Source organism: Pezoporus occidentalis, unplaced genomic scaffold (assembly GCF_034315485.1).
Source record: "Pezoporus occidentalis ecotype Australia unplaced genomic scaffold, CSIRO_AGI_Poc_V1 ctg132, whole genome shotgun sequence".
In the NCBI taxonomy this organism is placed as follows: Eukaryota; Metazoa; Chordata; class Aves; order Psittaciformes; family Psittacidae; genus Pezoporus; species Pezoporus occidentalis.
Window position 1 is genome coordinate 23,192 of NW_026913126.1, and position 17,099 is coordinate 40,290.

Consider the following 17,099-nt stretch of genomic DNA (forward strand, 5'->3'; position numbering starts at 1 on the left):
TTTTTCCTTTGCTTTTCCTTCCTCTTCACTGCTCAAAGGATCAAGCATGTTTCTTGCCTTAACAATACCTATGGCAGAGCAGGAGTTTTCATCAGCCTGTTTGATTTCCCTGTGCTGAAAGGAGGACATTATTCAGCTCCTGCATAGCAAAGCACATCTCCCAGAGCCAGGATACACACTGGCTTGGCTTGCTCCACAGCTTCATTTCAAGAGGGTCCAGAACATGCAAGGTGTCTGAAAAAGCATATATTATTTTTCTACCCACTAATCACCCCAGCACATATTGCTGAGGTCCAGTGCCAGCAGTAGTTAGTTCATGCTGCTCAACTGCTCCATTCAGATGCGGGAATGAAAACGTAAATGATGCAGCATAAAGATTATTCTGCCATTGCTCCACTCTGTATTTTGGGCTCTACCTTCTTCATTGTGACATGATTCTTCAGAGTAGCTGGGGCAGAATTTGTCTCTGCGTGAACTTTGTAAAGAGGGATTACACATTTCACTAGCAGACTAGAGATGTGAGCTGGAGCTTACCATGAGAAGCTCATGCAGTTAGCGTTGGGCAAGCAGAACAGAGTCATTCAGGGCTAGCACCAGTACTCCAGATACAGCCAGAGGTCTCTAGGATTGCTTTGGTTCTCCAATCAATCAGCAACTCTGACGCTGTGCACTTCATCCCTTATCTACCAACAGCAACCAGCTCCAAATAGGATGGGCAGAGAGCAGGACACCCACCTGAGAAGTTCTGCTTGCTGTCCCCCTCTCTTTTTCCTGCACAGAGGTGACTTTTGGGTTGCAGATAGCAATTTGGGTGATATCTGCAGCTCCAGTGGCATGCCTGTAATAAGGCCCCCCTCCAGGCTGCCAGCCCACTGATAATGATGGGAAAGAGAGCTGTGTCTTCCTACTTCCACTCTGGCTTTGGGAGTTGCTAGGGAGACCTTTAAGCTGATGGACTCAAGCCCTAGCTGCATGTGGCAAGTTGTTGCCAGAGGGTGTGCACAGTTCTTTCAGCCATGGAGACCACTCAGCCTTTCCTTGACTGAATCCCGGAGAGAGAATGGGTATGAAATCTCTTCCAGAAATAACCCACCAGATGTATGATGGCAAGGAAGCTGTTACAATAAATGCCAAATTACCCAGTTCGTGTTCAGAAAACCAGCAGCACAGAGTTGGAGTAAGCCATGAAAGCTCGTGTGCTATTTTCTGCCAAGAGAGAGAGCAGCAGCAGGGGAGTGACAGGGATCCACTGGTGGGGAAGTAGGAGAGAGCAGGGAGGGAGCTGTCAGGGGATCACGGGGAAGCTGAGCAAACTGGGTCTGTCAAATGGTTGTCTGGAAGAGTTACGGCCACATAAGCAGGATAATAGATTCTCCTGAACCTTAAATGCTTCTATTTGAAGGATAGGAGGTGATATGGGGCAGCCTTTTTTACTTTGAACCAATTATGTATTCAAATGAAGCAATGCTGCATGTGTCAGATAAAACATGATTTATCTTACGTGTCTCTATCGCTGTCAGATAAAATGCAATTGCAGAGGTTTTGGAAGAAATCTGTGTTTTGGACATACTGAGAGAAATTCATCAGTGGGAAAAGTGTTTAATTGTAGCAAGTTAAATAATATTCCTCTTCTAGCATGATGGAAATTATCCTACCCACCAGGTTTCTGTTTCTGTTTACTAATAGCATACAGGTACTTGTGAAATGTGATGATAATTATTATATTTTATTTATATATATTAATATATATTGTTTATATATTAATTTATAATTAAACATTTTCTGTACATGTGGAAATATTTTTGAAATGTACATCTGAATGGCAAAATGGCTGTAGGTAGCCAAATAGGTAGATAGATATAGGCCTACTTATTATGCCTTTGATAATAATACCAGCTTTGCCACAGAAGAAGATGTTGTTGGGCAAGTAATGAAGTATGTTTCACAGAATGCCCTTAAATGCACATAACGTTGCTTTCTGTGGCTTTCATTTTAGTACTGTTCCACTGATCAGGCTGCTGCAGGCACAGATGCAGAACATGTACAACAGTTCTATAACCTTCTGACTGCCTCCATTGACATAACTAGAGGCTGGGCAGAAAAAATCCCAGGATTTACTGACCTCCCAAAAGAAGATCAGACATTACTCATAGAATCAGCTTTTTTGGAGCTGTTTGTACTAAGACTCTCCATCAGGTAACTATTTATTTCATTTCCTTTTAAGATGATGTGAAAAATCATCCATCTAAACATTTTTAAGGAATAAATATGGTGTGATCTTTGAACATTGTCAGTGGTACCGAAAAAAAACCGAACATTGTCAGTGGTACCGAAAAAAGACATCAGCAATGTCTGCATCCAAAGGATATGGTGTTTAATTCATTTTACATTGCAGAAAACCCCCCAAAAAGGTGATTTAAAAAGAGAACGTAGGTCTTGCTAATGTGCTTCTTTTTATTTGATATACCCCATCCTCTTCTTCCATAGTAAGCAAAATTGATCCTCAGGTCCTATTTGCTTCATACTCATCAGCATAAACTATAGAAAAGCACCTTCAGTATGAAAGCTTTTTCTTTTTCCCCTTCTCTTGTGCTTGCACATCTTTGTCATCCGTTTTTGAAAGGGATGAAGAAGATTTAAAATCTTGTTCAGATTGCTTTTCTACTTAATACCAAGTCATTTAATAGAGTGAGATGCTATTTGTCAGTGTAGCACTAGTTAAGACACTTAACCTAAAACACTTTCAGGGACTGGGAAAATTCCAGGCTGGTGATTTGAATTATGCCCTGTTTCCTTAGGTTGAAAATGACCTTTGCATACATTTTTTAACAGGGGTATTGGGAATGGGGAGGAGAAGGAGAGGAGAGCTTGGCTGTAGTATCTATCTTACACACACATTTTCATATGAAAGAGTTTATGGTGTGATGTGTATTGTGGTCCATTATTGTATGTGTTTTCCATTGTTTTTTCTTTATCAGTTTTTACCTTCTGAAAAATGCAGATGAGGAAAAGTAAATGCTGAGAGGTGCAGAATCTCTTCTTTCTCCATTTTTTATTAGTTTTACATTTCAAAATGCACTTGCTTAGTATTCCTTTGGTTCAAACCTACAGTATTTAATGGAAAATGTCTTCTCTGTTTATGCCTTTGGGCAGGACCAAAATCTTAACTAATTAGACAGTCTACACCACATGCTACAGCTAACCTCAGGCTTATAACCCTACCAAGTAAGCAATCACAGAAGCTTGTTTGTTGTACTTTGGCCCCAAGGGAGAAGCATATTGTAAACGTGAATGCCCACATATGTCTCAGGATAATATGCCTTGGATTTTAAATGACAGACAATTCAATACTGGTTATGAATTTTGCTGTAAAGTAGAAGATGCATTTATAATTTTTTCTATTATTTTTATTTGAGGTCTGATACTGCTGAGGATAAGTTTGTATTCTGCAATGGACTCGTGCTTCATAGAATTCAGTGCCTTCGTGGATTTGGGGAGTGGCTCGACTCTATTAAAGACTTTTCCTTAAACTTAAAGAGCCTTAACCTTGATATCCCAGCCTTAGCAAGTTTATCAGCTCTAACTATGATTACAGGTAAGTGCTCCTTTGTCAATAGAAAGCTTTAGACCATAGTGCTATGCTTTAATGTAGACTCAAGCAATTTCAGTTAATTTAGCTGTATTCAGGGTAAAGAGAGTATGATTTTTAAGCATTGGAATGACCATACTGAAATTGTGGACTAACATTAGGCTATCAGATGCTTGTATTAAAATGTAATCTATTTCCTCATGGTTTTGTTGTTTTCTTAGAATAGCCTCTAAAAAGCAGAGTTCTTCCAAGCAAATTGTATGTAGCTCCTATAAAAATGTTCAAAATACATGCTGAGTACCAAGAAAAGCCTAATAAAATGACCAGAGCTAGGTCTTCTGTGTAGGAATACTAATATTAAGGTAGCTTGAGAGTTAGTATAGCTCATGTCTCAGCAAGGTAGCCAGACCAGATAGTTGGCAGCTTCACAAGGGCAGACGGGCTGCTTTCATTAGCCCAGCTACTGTAGGCAGTCCATGTACTGCTTTCTTAAGAGAGAAAATTGGAGACTAGTAAGGAAAAAAAATCCTCTTTCACAGTCGTGCAAAAGCTTTTGGGTGTGCATGTGCTCACATCACCCCTGCCTGCTGGGATGAACAGCAGCAAGAAACTAATGACAAAATCTGCCAAATCTGTCCAGTAAGTACAAAAAAGGGGGAGTATAACCTTACAAAGTCTAATTTTCTCATTCCTGAAACAACAAAGCCCCTTGAAGTGCACACTGCATACCTTGGGCTTCTTGCAATTGAAGAAGCATGGCTAATGGAAACAGGGAAGGTCAGGAGCAGGGGTGTCTGACAACCATACACTGGAAGTCAGAGAAGCTGTCATCCCTGCAGAGCCTCACACTCATTTCAGAAGAGCTGGTAGTATAAAGGTGCAACTGTGTCATCAGTGTGAGGCAGGGCTCCAGTGTGCCTCGGGTGCTATAGCCCCACTGGGGTGGATGTTGATTTCCTTTTGCAGTTCAGGCATCCACCAGTTTACAGGCATTGGCCTCAACAATATCAGCTGCAGTCTTCATTTTACCTAGGATGATGTGATGGGATAAAACGCTCAGTGGCAAATATAAAAACTAAAATTGGCCAATTCCTGCTGATATCTGGTGGGGCCAAGGTTTTGGATTCAGAGTTTGGTGATACGCTTCCTTTCTACATTTTGGTGAAGGGTTAGGGTAAACGTGTAATGTGTGTTTTAAGAAAAGTGTTTTCTTCAGTAATTTCCGTTCATTTCTTCTGCAGTTGAAAATGGTACCTTAAGGTCCAGATTCTTGTTTCTTTGATAAAATGCTTAAGTCCAGAATAACTCCTTGCAGTTGCTTTGTTGGGTATGAATAATTTTCAAAATGAGTGATACGTTAAAATGAGAAAGAACATTGCCAACATATTTTTTACTCCTATATAGAAACATCCACTGACATGTGTTCATGAATACTTACATATATGTATTATAAAAGCAGTTATATATGTGTATGCCTATACAAACCTACATACCTATATAATAGGTTTGTGTATGCACTTAGATATCTACAAATCAAGAACAGGTGCTGTGTCTCTCCGTATGTATTTATAAACAGGCATATATGCTCACATATATGTAGCATAGATAATTGAGTTAGATTATTTATTATATTGTAGATATGTCTTTTCTAGATAGACACAGATAGCTTATTCTTGATTATCTTCCTGGAGACTGAGAGGATGCAGGTCAATGAACAAAGAATGTAGAACAAGCTATTGTACAGGAAAAAAAGCTATTCTCCTTACAAACCCCTGCCCTGTTTTAATAGGATAATTCTTTGTTCAGTTAGACACTGGTTGCTTGCCCTTACATGAAGTGTCAAAGTTGTCCAGTGGCTGGCTCAGGTTACCCTAAGATATTTAACAGAAATAGCTTTTAACGGGTAACACCCCACATTTCTTCCTTTCCTTGATAATAACCCTTTCAGGAGTTGGCTATATTCTGCTGGTCTTCCCAAGTTTCTAATCAAATGGAAGTAACTGTTGCCTTTAAAAGGAGTCCATTTCTGTCCACAAAAACTTTAAGGTTTTCTGAATTTATCAAGCTTTTCTTGTTGTTTCTTTTTTCACCTGTATGACATGGTGCCTAAAATGAATGTAATTTTCTGCTCATCCTTTTATTTCATGAGGCCAGTATATCTCTGCTGATTTGTGCTCTTAAAGACAGAGTATACTTACAAGCCATCTAAATTAGACTGAAGCTCCTCTGCCTAGTGATGTATATTCACAGGTTTCAGACCTCCAAGAGCAGCTAGCTAGCTAGCTTAGGGACTTAGCCAGAAATTTGCTCATCTGAAAATGGATGCTATTTTATAATGAGGAGCAGTTTTGAAAAGACCCCTAACAACCTGAAAGAGGAAATCAGGTAATTACGGCACAAAATGCTGGTGGGCATAGTTCTTTGGATACATTCTCAGTGATAGTATATTGAAGTATATTCAGAAAAGCCTTGAGATTTGCCTCTGTTGTGGCATCCCATGAGAAATGGCTTCTTGTCTTCTCCCTACGGTTTGAGTATAACAAGCCATCTGCTGGTTTTCAGCAAGTCCCGCTAAAAGAAGAAAAAATAATAATGATGAATTTTGGAAACATAAATCTGTTGAACATTTTAAGCATTGTTTTGAGGCTTATCTTAGATTTAGGTGGGTTAGCTACCATACTTTATCTCTGGTGAAGGTACTCTTCTCTCCTGTAATGGACTGTTGAAGGCAACAGATAGTTAGGAAACCCTGGTTCAAGCCCTTTTTGTGAGTCAGAGCAGGAGAGAATTACCTTTTCCAGGAACACAGAGTATCTGTCTATTGAGTCACTGTCTGTTGTGTTGAGACCATTTGACGTATTTCACGGGCTGTAGAATAGCTGTTGTATATGTGGGGACAAGCTGCTGCTCAGAGGGACACCCAAGGCCCAGTCACTGGTCTGATTCCAACAAAAAAGGAATCCTACCATGAATCTCCCCTGTCCCAGATGGATATTTATGTCATTGGGCTGCAAGATAGAAAGGAAAATTCTGTTTTATAAGTCTAATTGTTTGATTTTATTAGCAACACTGCAAAACCAAAATGCTGGCTTGAGCAAGATTTTCCTTATTATTGCACAAATCGCTCCAGTTCTATTTTGTATTTGTCAACTTTTTATGACTTAATGGCTCAACCAAAAAAAGAAAAAAGACAACAATCCTGTGTTCTATAATAGTCATTGCTTGTTTTAATACTGCGCAGCATCTTAAGTAGCACCAAATTCAAGAATTGTCCCTCCACGGAAAGAAAGATGCTGCTGGGAATGACCTGTTTGTTCTTCTTGATTTCATGAGTGCTGCCCATAGCCCAGACAAAGTTGTGCTCTTAGAAAACAATCCATCTTGCATACTGGTCATTAATAGCATTGCTGAAAGAGAAAACTAAGAGAAGTTGCTACTCTCTTTTGCATGTTCTCTCTCAGTCCTGCAAGGGTGTCAGTGAGAACTAACATCTCTCTCCCAGTGAAGGAAGAGGGAATGAATGTAAGCATTAGTGTTGGGGGCCAAAAGACATTCCACTGTTCCCAGTGTCCCAAGGTGATGAAGGCTGTTCTCTCAAATAGGGATATCAAACCAGCTCCCCAGTAACAGCCCCAGTAGTTCCAAAGCCCTTTAACTAACTCTGCTGACTTGTTTGGAGCAGCTAAGCTCCATGTCCTGTCTCAGCCACAGCTGCAGATCACAGCAGAGGATGCATGGTTACAGGCATACATGACCATTCACTGTTGAGTAATTTTGAAGAGAATGGCAGGAGACTTAGTATCATAATACTTGCTAATTCACTGCTTCCTTTGAGTAAAAATAAAGTATGCACAACATAAAATAAACAGGAAAAGATTTTGTAATATTTTGCATTGTATAATCCACTAGAAAGTCCATATATATGTGCATTTTCTGTTTATTTTATGTTTCCTGGGAATTTGCAGCATGTTGCCTAGAAGGAAAAGCATCATGTTGGATTGCTGCTGAATTTTCAAGTCCTTTCAGATAGGACATCTACTTGAAAAAGCACCCAGAATGAAAGAAGTGGAATCTGGTTTATTGTGGGTGGCTTGCAAACAGTTAAACTCTGCAATGCCCCAATACATCTTTTTTTTTATTTAAAATACTCCTTTAGGATCTTCCTCTCTCTGTCTCTCTTCTCTTTTTTTACTTCCTTCAGCTGGTTAAGAAGGGGTGGACACAACTTCCTCCAGAGCACATCAGCGGCATTCTAAGCATCAGCTGGATGAAAGTAGTTAGGGAAAAACACATGACACTTTCCCCACATCCCCATGAAAGCAAGAAATGGGTTCTGTCCTGTTCTTTGTCTTTTGGGTTACTTATTCTGTTGGGATGTAGAATCTAAAGAGCTAAAGAAGAGTGCCAAAACATGGAAAGAAAATGCTGGTCTTCTTAGGACAAGGTCTGTCCTTACTTCCACATGGATGATTTCTTTCAGTTTAGTGTGCTGGATGGATCGCAAGTGTTCCCGCACAACCACTCCATGAGGGATTAAATAGTGTTGGTGATGACGCTTTGCAGAGTAGGCCAAATATTAGCTCAGCCTATTCTTGAAAATGCTTCCTTAACTTCCCAAATGACCATTCCTAATGATCTGGTTTACAGTTTTCCTAACAGGGTGTAAGTCCAAAGACTGAGAGTCCAATGCAGATCATCTCAAGGGCACACTCTAATTTAGCCTCAAATTTCTTCCTGCTCTAAAACTGCTAGTGTTTTCTTTCTCTCTCGTTGATTTGCTTTTCCTCTCGGCCTCTTCCTTTCTCTATCCACATCAAAATATTATTGTTTTGCCCACTTGACACTCTCAGTGGGATGCTGCTGAGTACAGAGCATTCAAACCCTCCTTCAGCCAAAGTTTTTCAGCATATGTTTTATTTTAAATGTGTTACAGACCAGCGCAGAACCACTGTATATATTGGGCTTATTCACACTCTTGATGCTTTGTTAGACTGGCACCAGAACATTGAAGAATATTGTGAGGTTTCAATTAATTATGAGTTTCTGTTTGTCTTCCTGCTGTTGGGCTTTCTGTTCCAGTTTACGAACACAATTTTTAGCACCATCAGTCATACCAAGAAAAAGTAATGAGTCCTGTCTGGCTAAAATGGGTCTGGCTGCTGCAGTTCCCTTCTGAGCATGAATTCGTTCAACTTCCCCGCGGAAGGGAGGCTCAGCTACTCTTCAGCAGCAGTTATCCTTCAGTCCTGTTTCCAGGAGCCTCTGGAGTGGGTGCTTCTTATGCTGGGTCTACATACAAGCAGGTGGCAGACTGGAGGAGTGTAGGAGAGCCAGATATAAAAAAAAAACCCAAACCACCCTCCAGATTGCATTGTCTGCCTTCCCCCTGCCACTTTGCTGAGGGAAATACTGTCAGCACCAAAGTGAAGCACTCACTCCTCCACTCCCACCCTTTTGCTGAGGCAAGAACTCTTTCCTTCTACAGCAACCAGCAGCCTCTGTGTTACGCTGTGGTTTTCTTAAAGGAGGGAGTAATCTAATGGTGTCCTGTGTGGTCATTCAGCTCATCTGACTTTTAAGTACCTTGCACAGCTGACACAGGGCACTTCCAGAAGATCATTCATCCACTTAGAATTGTAATCATCTTCTAAAAATGCCCAGCCTTCCACTGATGTTAGGAGGAGCTCAAGAAGTCTGTGCTCCCAGGTACGGCACCCTTGTGAAGTACAGGATTGCAGCAGGAAAGGAGACTGCTGGATCTGACTGATGAGTTGCAATCTTGCTGTGTAACAGAGTGTGCATGAGACAACCAGAAAGGCAACTGAGCCTTGTGTGTGAGTTATAGAAGAGGAAGAGGATTGTGAAGAGGGAAGAGAAAATCAGATACCTGTATTGAAACTGAGACAATCAAGATGCCTATTTTAAGTCTGCAGCGTAAATCTGTTGCGTTTCTGATCTGGCTGACACCCCAGAATGAATTAAGGTTAAAACTGACCCACACTGACAAAGAGCACAGAGGCTCTTTGAGGTACTCAAGGTCTTTGAAATACTTACGCTCTTTGAGAGGTGTTTCTTATAAAGGTAGCACTCTGTCTGCCCAGCCTTGCATAATCTGCCCTGTGTCAGAGATTTTGGAAAAAAGGACTAGCACAGCTGGCGAGGGGTTTTCCTGCTCTTTTGCTTTCTTCCTATCAAGTTTTTGCTGATCAGCATAATTATAGCACAGAACTGCATTTTGGTTCCTGGGAAAGGGAAAAAGGTGTAAAAAACTTGCTGTATTCAGTTTGCCAGGATGAGCTGCTAAGTTTGCAGAGCTTTAGAGGCAAGACTCCTGATGAATCATTTTGACAGGCTTATGGAGCGCATCTTTGCCATAAATCACCATTTTTCTTGAAAAAATCAATGTTATCCTAAAACACAAGGCTGAGAAATCCTATATTCACTTTACCCATGCCTTTTTAATTATCATTGTAAGAAAGTCTAAATACAATAATATTTACACAGTACCTCAATCAGTTAGAGAAAAATCTATCCATTTTGACTAGCTGTCCTTGGGATAAATCTTATCACTCCTGTGTGGATATGAATATCCTAGGTGGAAGAAGGAGAATTATTAGAGGCCATCAGCTTCAGCATCATTGCACACTTACCACAGGTGCCTCATACTGCTCCCTTGAGTTGAGTAAGGTTAAGTAGACTGTGGGTTTTTCTTTGTGCAAATGGAACTGGCTGTGTGGGAAAGGTGAGAAAATGTGCTTCCTGCTATTTGAGCCCCATTAAATTTAAGTCTTTGAGTAAATTAGACCCAGGACTCCCCAGGTCTACCAAAGAGAGGAGCTGTTTCTTATGCAAGTACATTCCCCAGAAAGTTGTTGGATACTAGCACCAGAGACTGCGTTAACAGTGCCAAGGCATGCAGTGCCCTTTAGTAGCTGAAGGGCTTCTACGCAGATGGCTTTGACTTTCTACAGGTCAGTGAGGGATGCCTTAGGGGTGGGAGACTGGAAACCCCTGAGACCATTCCAGTCATAAGGAATTTCCTTTGTAGAGATTTGCAAGTAGCAGAGGCCATTGCATGGCGATTCATGCAGGAGGGAAAAGTTTGGGTTTTCAGAGACTTCTTTAATATTGTAGAACCAGAGAGAGGCTTAAGGATGGAGTATCTCCTAATTCTGAATTTTGTTAAGTACGGCTACTAATATTATGATCTTTGCACATACTGTGTTTTCCATTGGCATGTTTCATGGCTAGCCACTAAAGACACCTTCTGAACTTGCCAGTGTGAGACAAAGACCGTGTAGTTCTGGCTGGAAATGTTAACAGTGTTTCTGTACACTCTGGAGCCAGAGATAATTTTCCATACTCTGCAGCAAAGTACACACCTACTGAGGCATTGGTTTAAAAATGTGCTCTGCTAATTTGTAGTCAGATTTTTGGATCCATTCTAGTATTTCAGCTCCCTAGACTTATAAAGGTATCTTCATTTACACAGCCAGGAAACAACCTCAAAACAGATTAAAAGAGGGGAACTGTTCAAAGACTGTGAGATTAATTTAATGTCCTGCAGATTCTCTCAGTAGGCTAGTGGTTGAGAGAAAAAAAACCCAAACCCTACAGCTTTTCAAACCTGTATAAAATATTTATTTGCCAAGATTTTTAATGGCAGAATCTGCCTAAGTATTTACTCTCAGTGACCTGTATAGTTAAGGCTTACATGCTTACACTACACACCATTTACTGGAAAGGCTTTAAATATTCATTGACTCCTCATGTTTTAATGTAAACAAGGCACTTAGAATGCCTAGTGGTTTTAGTTCCTGCAAGGTGAAAAAGATGTCTGAAGCAGATGTTACTGCTTGGATGAGTACTGCTCTGAAGCAACAGGGCAGATTGATGGTACTTAAATGATAGAGCTTCTGGCCGGAGATGTACACGTCTCTGATTCTGATCCCAAACCAGTATTCTTCAGGAGTGAGCTTTGCCTAAGTAACGAAAGTTGAAAGAAGTGTAAAATGGGTGAATATCAGTGGAAAAGCAGACCTTCACCTTTCTGACTGCCTTCATTGAACCCCATCTGTTTTATTGGTTTGTCACAAACATCTCGCTAAAGCAGGGAGCCAGTGAGGAGTTTATATACACATCTGGGCAAGGCACCACTGTGTGCCTGCTTCTGAAATTAAAGGAAACTGCTTCTGGAAGTAAAGGAAACTGAACTCTTTTCACTGTTCATTAAAGAATGGACAGAGGAAACATCTATTGCTTGCTTCACCTGGAGTAGAGGAACAAGATTTGGGGGCACTGGGCACTATAGGGACCATGGCTGCCAGGGACTGGGGAGACAGCCAGGGACAGAAGACAACTTCAGATGCATCAAACACGAGAACTGCCACAATTACTCCTCATCTGCTGCTGTCACTGTTTTTATACATTAAGTTGATAAAAATTGATTTAACCTATGTTTTCTTTGACAGCCCTATCTGGTATAATTTTATTTCTTATGTAAATTATTATGACTTTGTTATGAAGCCAATTCCTACTTAACTGTGAATTTCAAAGTCAAAGTCAAATCAAAGCATCACAAAATTGATTGAGATTATTGGTCTGAAATGTTATATTGATTTATCTACTAAATCTGGATAGCAAACAACACAATTCTTTCCCTGTGTAGCAGTAAAGAGACTGCTTTCAATCAAGCACAAATCTGACTCATTCTACTTACGCTTAAAGAGTCATTGTAGTATTTTAAACTGATACTTTAAAAAGATACCCAGCTACCTTTCCTTTCAGGAATGCTGATTTTTGGGTTTTGTGACGGGTAATACAGCAGCCTTTTCTCTTTAGGAATTGCTCACTTAAAACAAAATAGTTAACTTCCAGGCTTCTTTTATCTTAGACCTTTTAAAGATGAATAAACTAAAAAGCAATGCCTGATCAAAATAACAAAGGGTGGTAAGGTGCCTTTAGTTTCTTATAAGAGTGCCTGCAAATTCCTGGTGGAATTCTAGGCTGGGCACTGATGGAGCTGGCTGAGGATATCGATCGCCACTTGAATTCACTGAATAAATAATGGTTGCCATAGTTATTGAGCATTCACAACTGGTGGGGAAGCACGGAAATCTCCAAAACACCTCCTGTGATAGTTTTGCTGGAAAATCACCCAGTTAATTCTGTCTCATATCATGAAAATAATGCAAGATACACAGGATGCTTGGACTGCTTGTACTAGAATTTAAATTGTATTTGAGCATCTCTGCCACCTATTTTAGCAGCTAAAGAGAAAATGGCACTCGCAACCTCTTATTTCATGTGACAGAAAGATTAATGGACGTCCTATAACCCCAACTGTTCTGAGAAATATTATACTTTCAAAGCACTTTTTGCATTGAGTGCCAGAGTATAGATTTGGGTTACACCAAAGAAAATGAGTTCTCTCGATTTTTGGTAGGGATGCTGATGTGTTTTCTCCTCTGTCTTTATAGAACGGCATGGATTAAAAGAACCAAAGAAAGTGGAAGAGCTATGCAACAAGATCACAAGCAGTTTGAAAGATCACTTAACTTTCAGTTGCCAAAACAAAGGACAACCGCTCGAGTCCGCAGAGCCGAAGGTACTGGGTGTTCTGGCTGACTTGCGTTCTCTCTGCACACTGGGACTGCAGCGCATCTTTTACCTGAAACTGGAAGATTTGGTGCCAGCTCCTTCCATTATCGACAGGCTGTTTCTGGACACCTTACCCTTCTGAGTCTAACCACCCTCTGGAAAGGCAAATGCCCACCAGAGCAGGCAAACAGATCGTGACTTACAGCTAACATTTCTGCCCTCACTTAACAGAAAAGCAGCTCCGAGTCTAAATCGAGGTCTTTTCTGGCGCTTTGTCCTTACAACCTGAGGCCTGAAACTTACTGGCTTACTGTTTTGGGGTTGTGTTCTTTGTTTTCTTTCGTGTGATTTGGGTTTTTTAAATGGCTATTATGGCACTTTTGGACAATGCTATCCCAGCAGCAGTAAAAGGTTAACATGACTGTTTTAAATCTGTTGTTTAACACCTCATGGTGTATGAGGAGTAATTGTAGAAGCTGTATTTGAAAACAAGAACAGCGAATAGTTGTTTGCCAGGGTAGTATGTGTTTTGTGAGAATACCTTTAGCATACTTCCTGCATCAAGGGCACATACATCAGCACAATCGAAACAAAAATTCACTTTTTTTAGCAAAGTACATTCAATTGAACATTTCATACAAATCAAATATAGCAAAATGACAATGGCTGTTAGCTCCCATGTTCAAGTGCAATTTTTTAAAGTGCTGTCTTACTAAGTCTCGTTTATTAACTAATTTATTTTACTATCAAAACAAACGGAAGAAATCAAGTGAGAAAATTTACATGCACTAACTTACCTGACAGAGTTTTCCAAACTTGATTCCATGTAGCGCGACTTATTGACAAATGTATGTGGAAGACACGGGAGCAATTGTGGCTCAGTTGTTCCTTAGCTAAGGAAATCCGAGTAAGTAGTGATTGGAGCATACAGGGTCAGCATCAGGGATAGTTCAGTTTTAGACTTCTAACACAAGTGACTAGTTAGTAAACAGACAGAAGATGGTTTTCAAGAACAAGCAAGTCTTGTAAAATAGTATGAATGTAAGTGCTAGGAAGGATATAGTGGGCTGCGTTTAAACATTCCGTGTTCGTACTCCTTTTTGTATGTTTATACTGTTGATGCCATATTAATATGAAATAATTTGTTGCATAGTGTCTTTATTTGTATAAATGTTTGTATGCATGGTATATTGTAATGGCTTTGCCTGTATTTATTGCAATGACTGCCAGCTCATGGGAGCCCTGTTACACATGATAACTAAATGGGGTGTTCACACTGACTCAGATACACCAGTTGGAAAACTATATACATATATATAATGTGTATATATATATATATGTATATACCTATATTTGTGTGCGTGTGTGTGTGCGCGTGTCTTTTTATTAACCATTTGTATATAAAATATCTGTCCAATCACAAGCAGAGTTATTTTACAGTTTATTTGCAGTGACTTCTAAGGCAGTACTGTTTAGCACTTTGATATTAAAATCTTGCTCATGTTTTGCTAAATTCAAATACTATTTAAAAAGTTTAGTTCTAAAAAAAACTTTATATGCACTGTATTAAGTCGAAATTTTGTTGGTCATTTTGCTAAGGAAATTTTTGAATGTCAACCTGATGTCACTGTATCTTTTGTTAGCTTTAAACATTCTAGCTTTTGTCTTTTTTTAAACTATGCTGTTTATATGGAAAATTAAATTATACAATCAAACAGATGCCAAATGAATTGCCTAATTGCTGCAAAGGATAACCCAGATATCGAGTCACTGTATGGTTTTCAGATAGTAATCTGGTATTTTATCACTTACTATGTTTGGATGTGCTTTTATGAAAAAATTATTCTTATATCAAGATTTATAGTAGTGTCAATAGGGAAACAGACTTCTAATCACTATAGTTAATATTTCCGGTTTACCTGCAGATAATATTTGGAAAAGTATTGCTTTTTGTATTGACTTTTAAGCTTATGTGCAAACATAATAGCATAATTAAATATCAGAGAAGCTAATGTTTCTTGTAGGTTGCTGTAACAAGCCTGACCAGCAAGACAAATATATTTTGACTGAATTTGCTTTTGTATATACTAAATATATGTATACATATATATATACACTCACACACATGTGCGCATACAAAAACATACCCACGCAAAATCCAAAAGTATATTCACTTTTGTCTCCTTGTGTAAGACACAAGGTCCCTTGAGAAATGACTTTTAACTAGGGACAAATCCTGCCGGGTGCTGAGCACCAGCCATAGGAGGGCACGCAGGCGCTACTTGCGAGTGGGCCCTTTCACGAAGAATTTTCAGGCAAATCAGCATAGTACAGTCAAACTGCTTTTTTGTTGAGCAAGGTTTATTTATTAAGTGGGATGTGAGTGGGAGGTAGCAGGTCCAGAGCGCCATGCGAGACTTCACGTAGCCGGTGTCCTCCAGTCTTCCATAGATAGTCTTAACTGTGATACTCTCCCAAGTCATGTCATCCATGGAATTGTCCTTCATGTCCACTTCAATACACAGATTCATCCTAGAGTACAACCAGCGACAGGTCACAGTGCTAAAAGAAAGAGTTAATGCAGACTAAATCTACTTCTTTTCTTAGAGCTCTCTCAGTGTGAACATGCCTTTGTCTAGGCAGAATTCAGGAATATATCAGGTGTTAAGGGAGAGTGCCTTGCTTTTATTTCAGACAACAGTGTTCCAAGAGTTTCTTCACTCCGCTGACCGCAGTACTTTTTTCTTTTTTCTTTTTATTTTTTTTTTTTGTGGTGTTAACCTGTGGGTTGAAAGAAATGCTCTTGTACATATACAATGTAAATTAAAATTATTAAATTGAATAACGTTTTTTTCAGAGGCCCCATGTGTGTTGAATAAGTATGCTTAATTCTGTTAACATCTGATGTGAATTTTTTATCATTTATAAAACATTAAAAAAAATTGTCTACTTGAGTCTTGAAAGTGGAAAAATTGGTGAAGCATGCTTAAGAACACTGGCAACTTAATGGCTAGTCTTTTGATTAAAGCAGCTTTTGTACAAATACAGTAAGACTCTGCAGTATCTGGTGATGCAATCTCTTATTAGATACTGAGAGCTGGACAATGGCTGTCCCAGAGGCTGAGCTGCACATGGACCAGAGCAGAGGGACTACCTGCCCCTCACTGGGCTTCCCCTCCCTGCCAGGAAGGGATTGTAATTAACTCACAGATTATGATGGCCACAAGGGAGGGAGGGGATGGCTATAGGGCTTGTGGTCCCATAGTATGTCTGGCTAGAAAGAGCTCAAAGCTCTGATCCCATCTTTTCCCCTTTTTTGTCAATAAATCCTGGTAAGACAACCCTTCAGCAGGCACCTGCATCATTCTCTTTAAATGTGCGTCCAATTGCTTTCCTTACTGTGCCTTTGCTTTGCAGGAGGGATCACTTATCCCCTGCCAGACAAAACTGTTCGGCTACAAATGCTTTTTTAACAAATGCAGTTTTGAGAGGCATCTGCCACTGCTCTGAGTATGGCCACAAGTACTGACGGCTATGACATACCTCCGCAAGAGCTGTTCTGCAGGAGCTGCTCAGCTGGAGATTACATCAAATGATGTGCTGTGGTGGGCTGCAGGATCGGCAAGCTCTTTCTTTGGAAATGTGACAAAACAAAAGGTTGCTCAAACCCTTTCAAATTATTTGTTGCTCTTTTTTTCTATGCCTTATTTTAAAAATTGAACGATGAATCTTAAAATTGTTAAAGATCATGGCAATGAGTTTTGCATAATAGTCCCCTGTTGGGCAAAATATGCAGATCTTGTAACTAACCCGCACCATGTTCTGAATATTCACCCTACAAGACAAAGCTTATCCTCACTAAACTCACGAGTGTCTTAACTTGCAATTACTTCAGGGGCCAAAAGTTGTG

General features: G+C 39.8%; 1 protein-coding gene across 3 annotated transcripts in view; it reads left to right on the plus strand.

Annotated features, from left to right (window-relative positions):
• NR4A3 (nuclear receptor subfamily 4 group A member 3) overlaps window positions 1-16,236 on the plus strand; it is a 29,189-nt gene extending 12,953 nt beyond the window's left edge. For all 3 annotated transcript variants that reach the window (XM_062608927.1, XM_062608926.1, XM_062608925.1), the window contains 3 exons: window positions 1,997-2,196; window positions 3,417-3,595; window positions 13,069-16,236. In XM_062608927.1, coding sequence (XP_062464911.1) covers window positions 1,997-2,196; window positions 3,417-3,595; window positions 13,069-13,331 — 642 coding nt within the window. In that variant the 3' untranslated portion in view covers window positions 13,332-16,236. The remainder of the gene's footprint in view (window positions 1-1,996; window positions 2,197-3,416; window positions 3,596-13,068) is intronic.
• The last annotated feature ends 863 nt before the right edge of the window (window positions 16,237-17,099 follow it).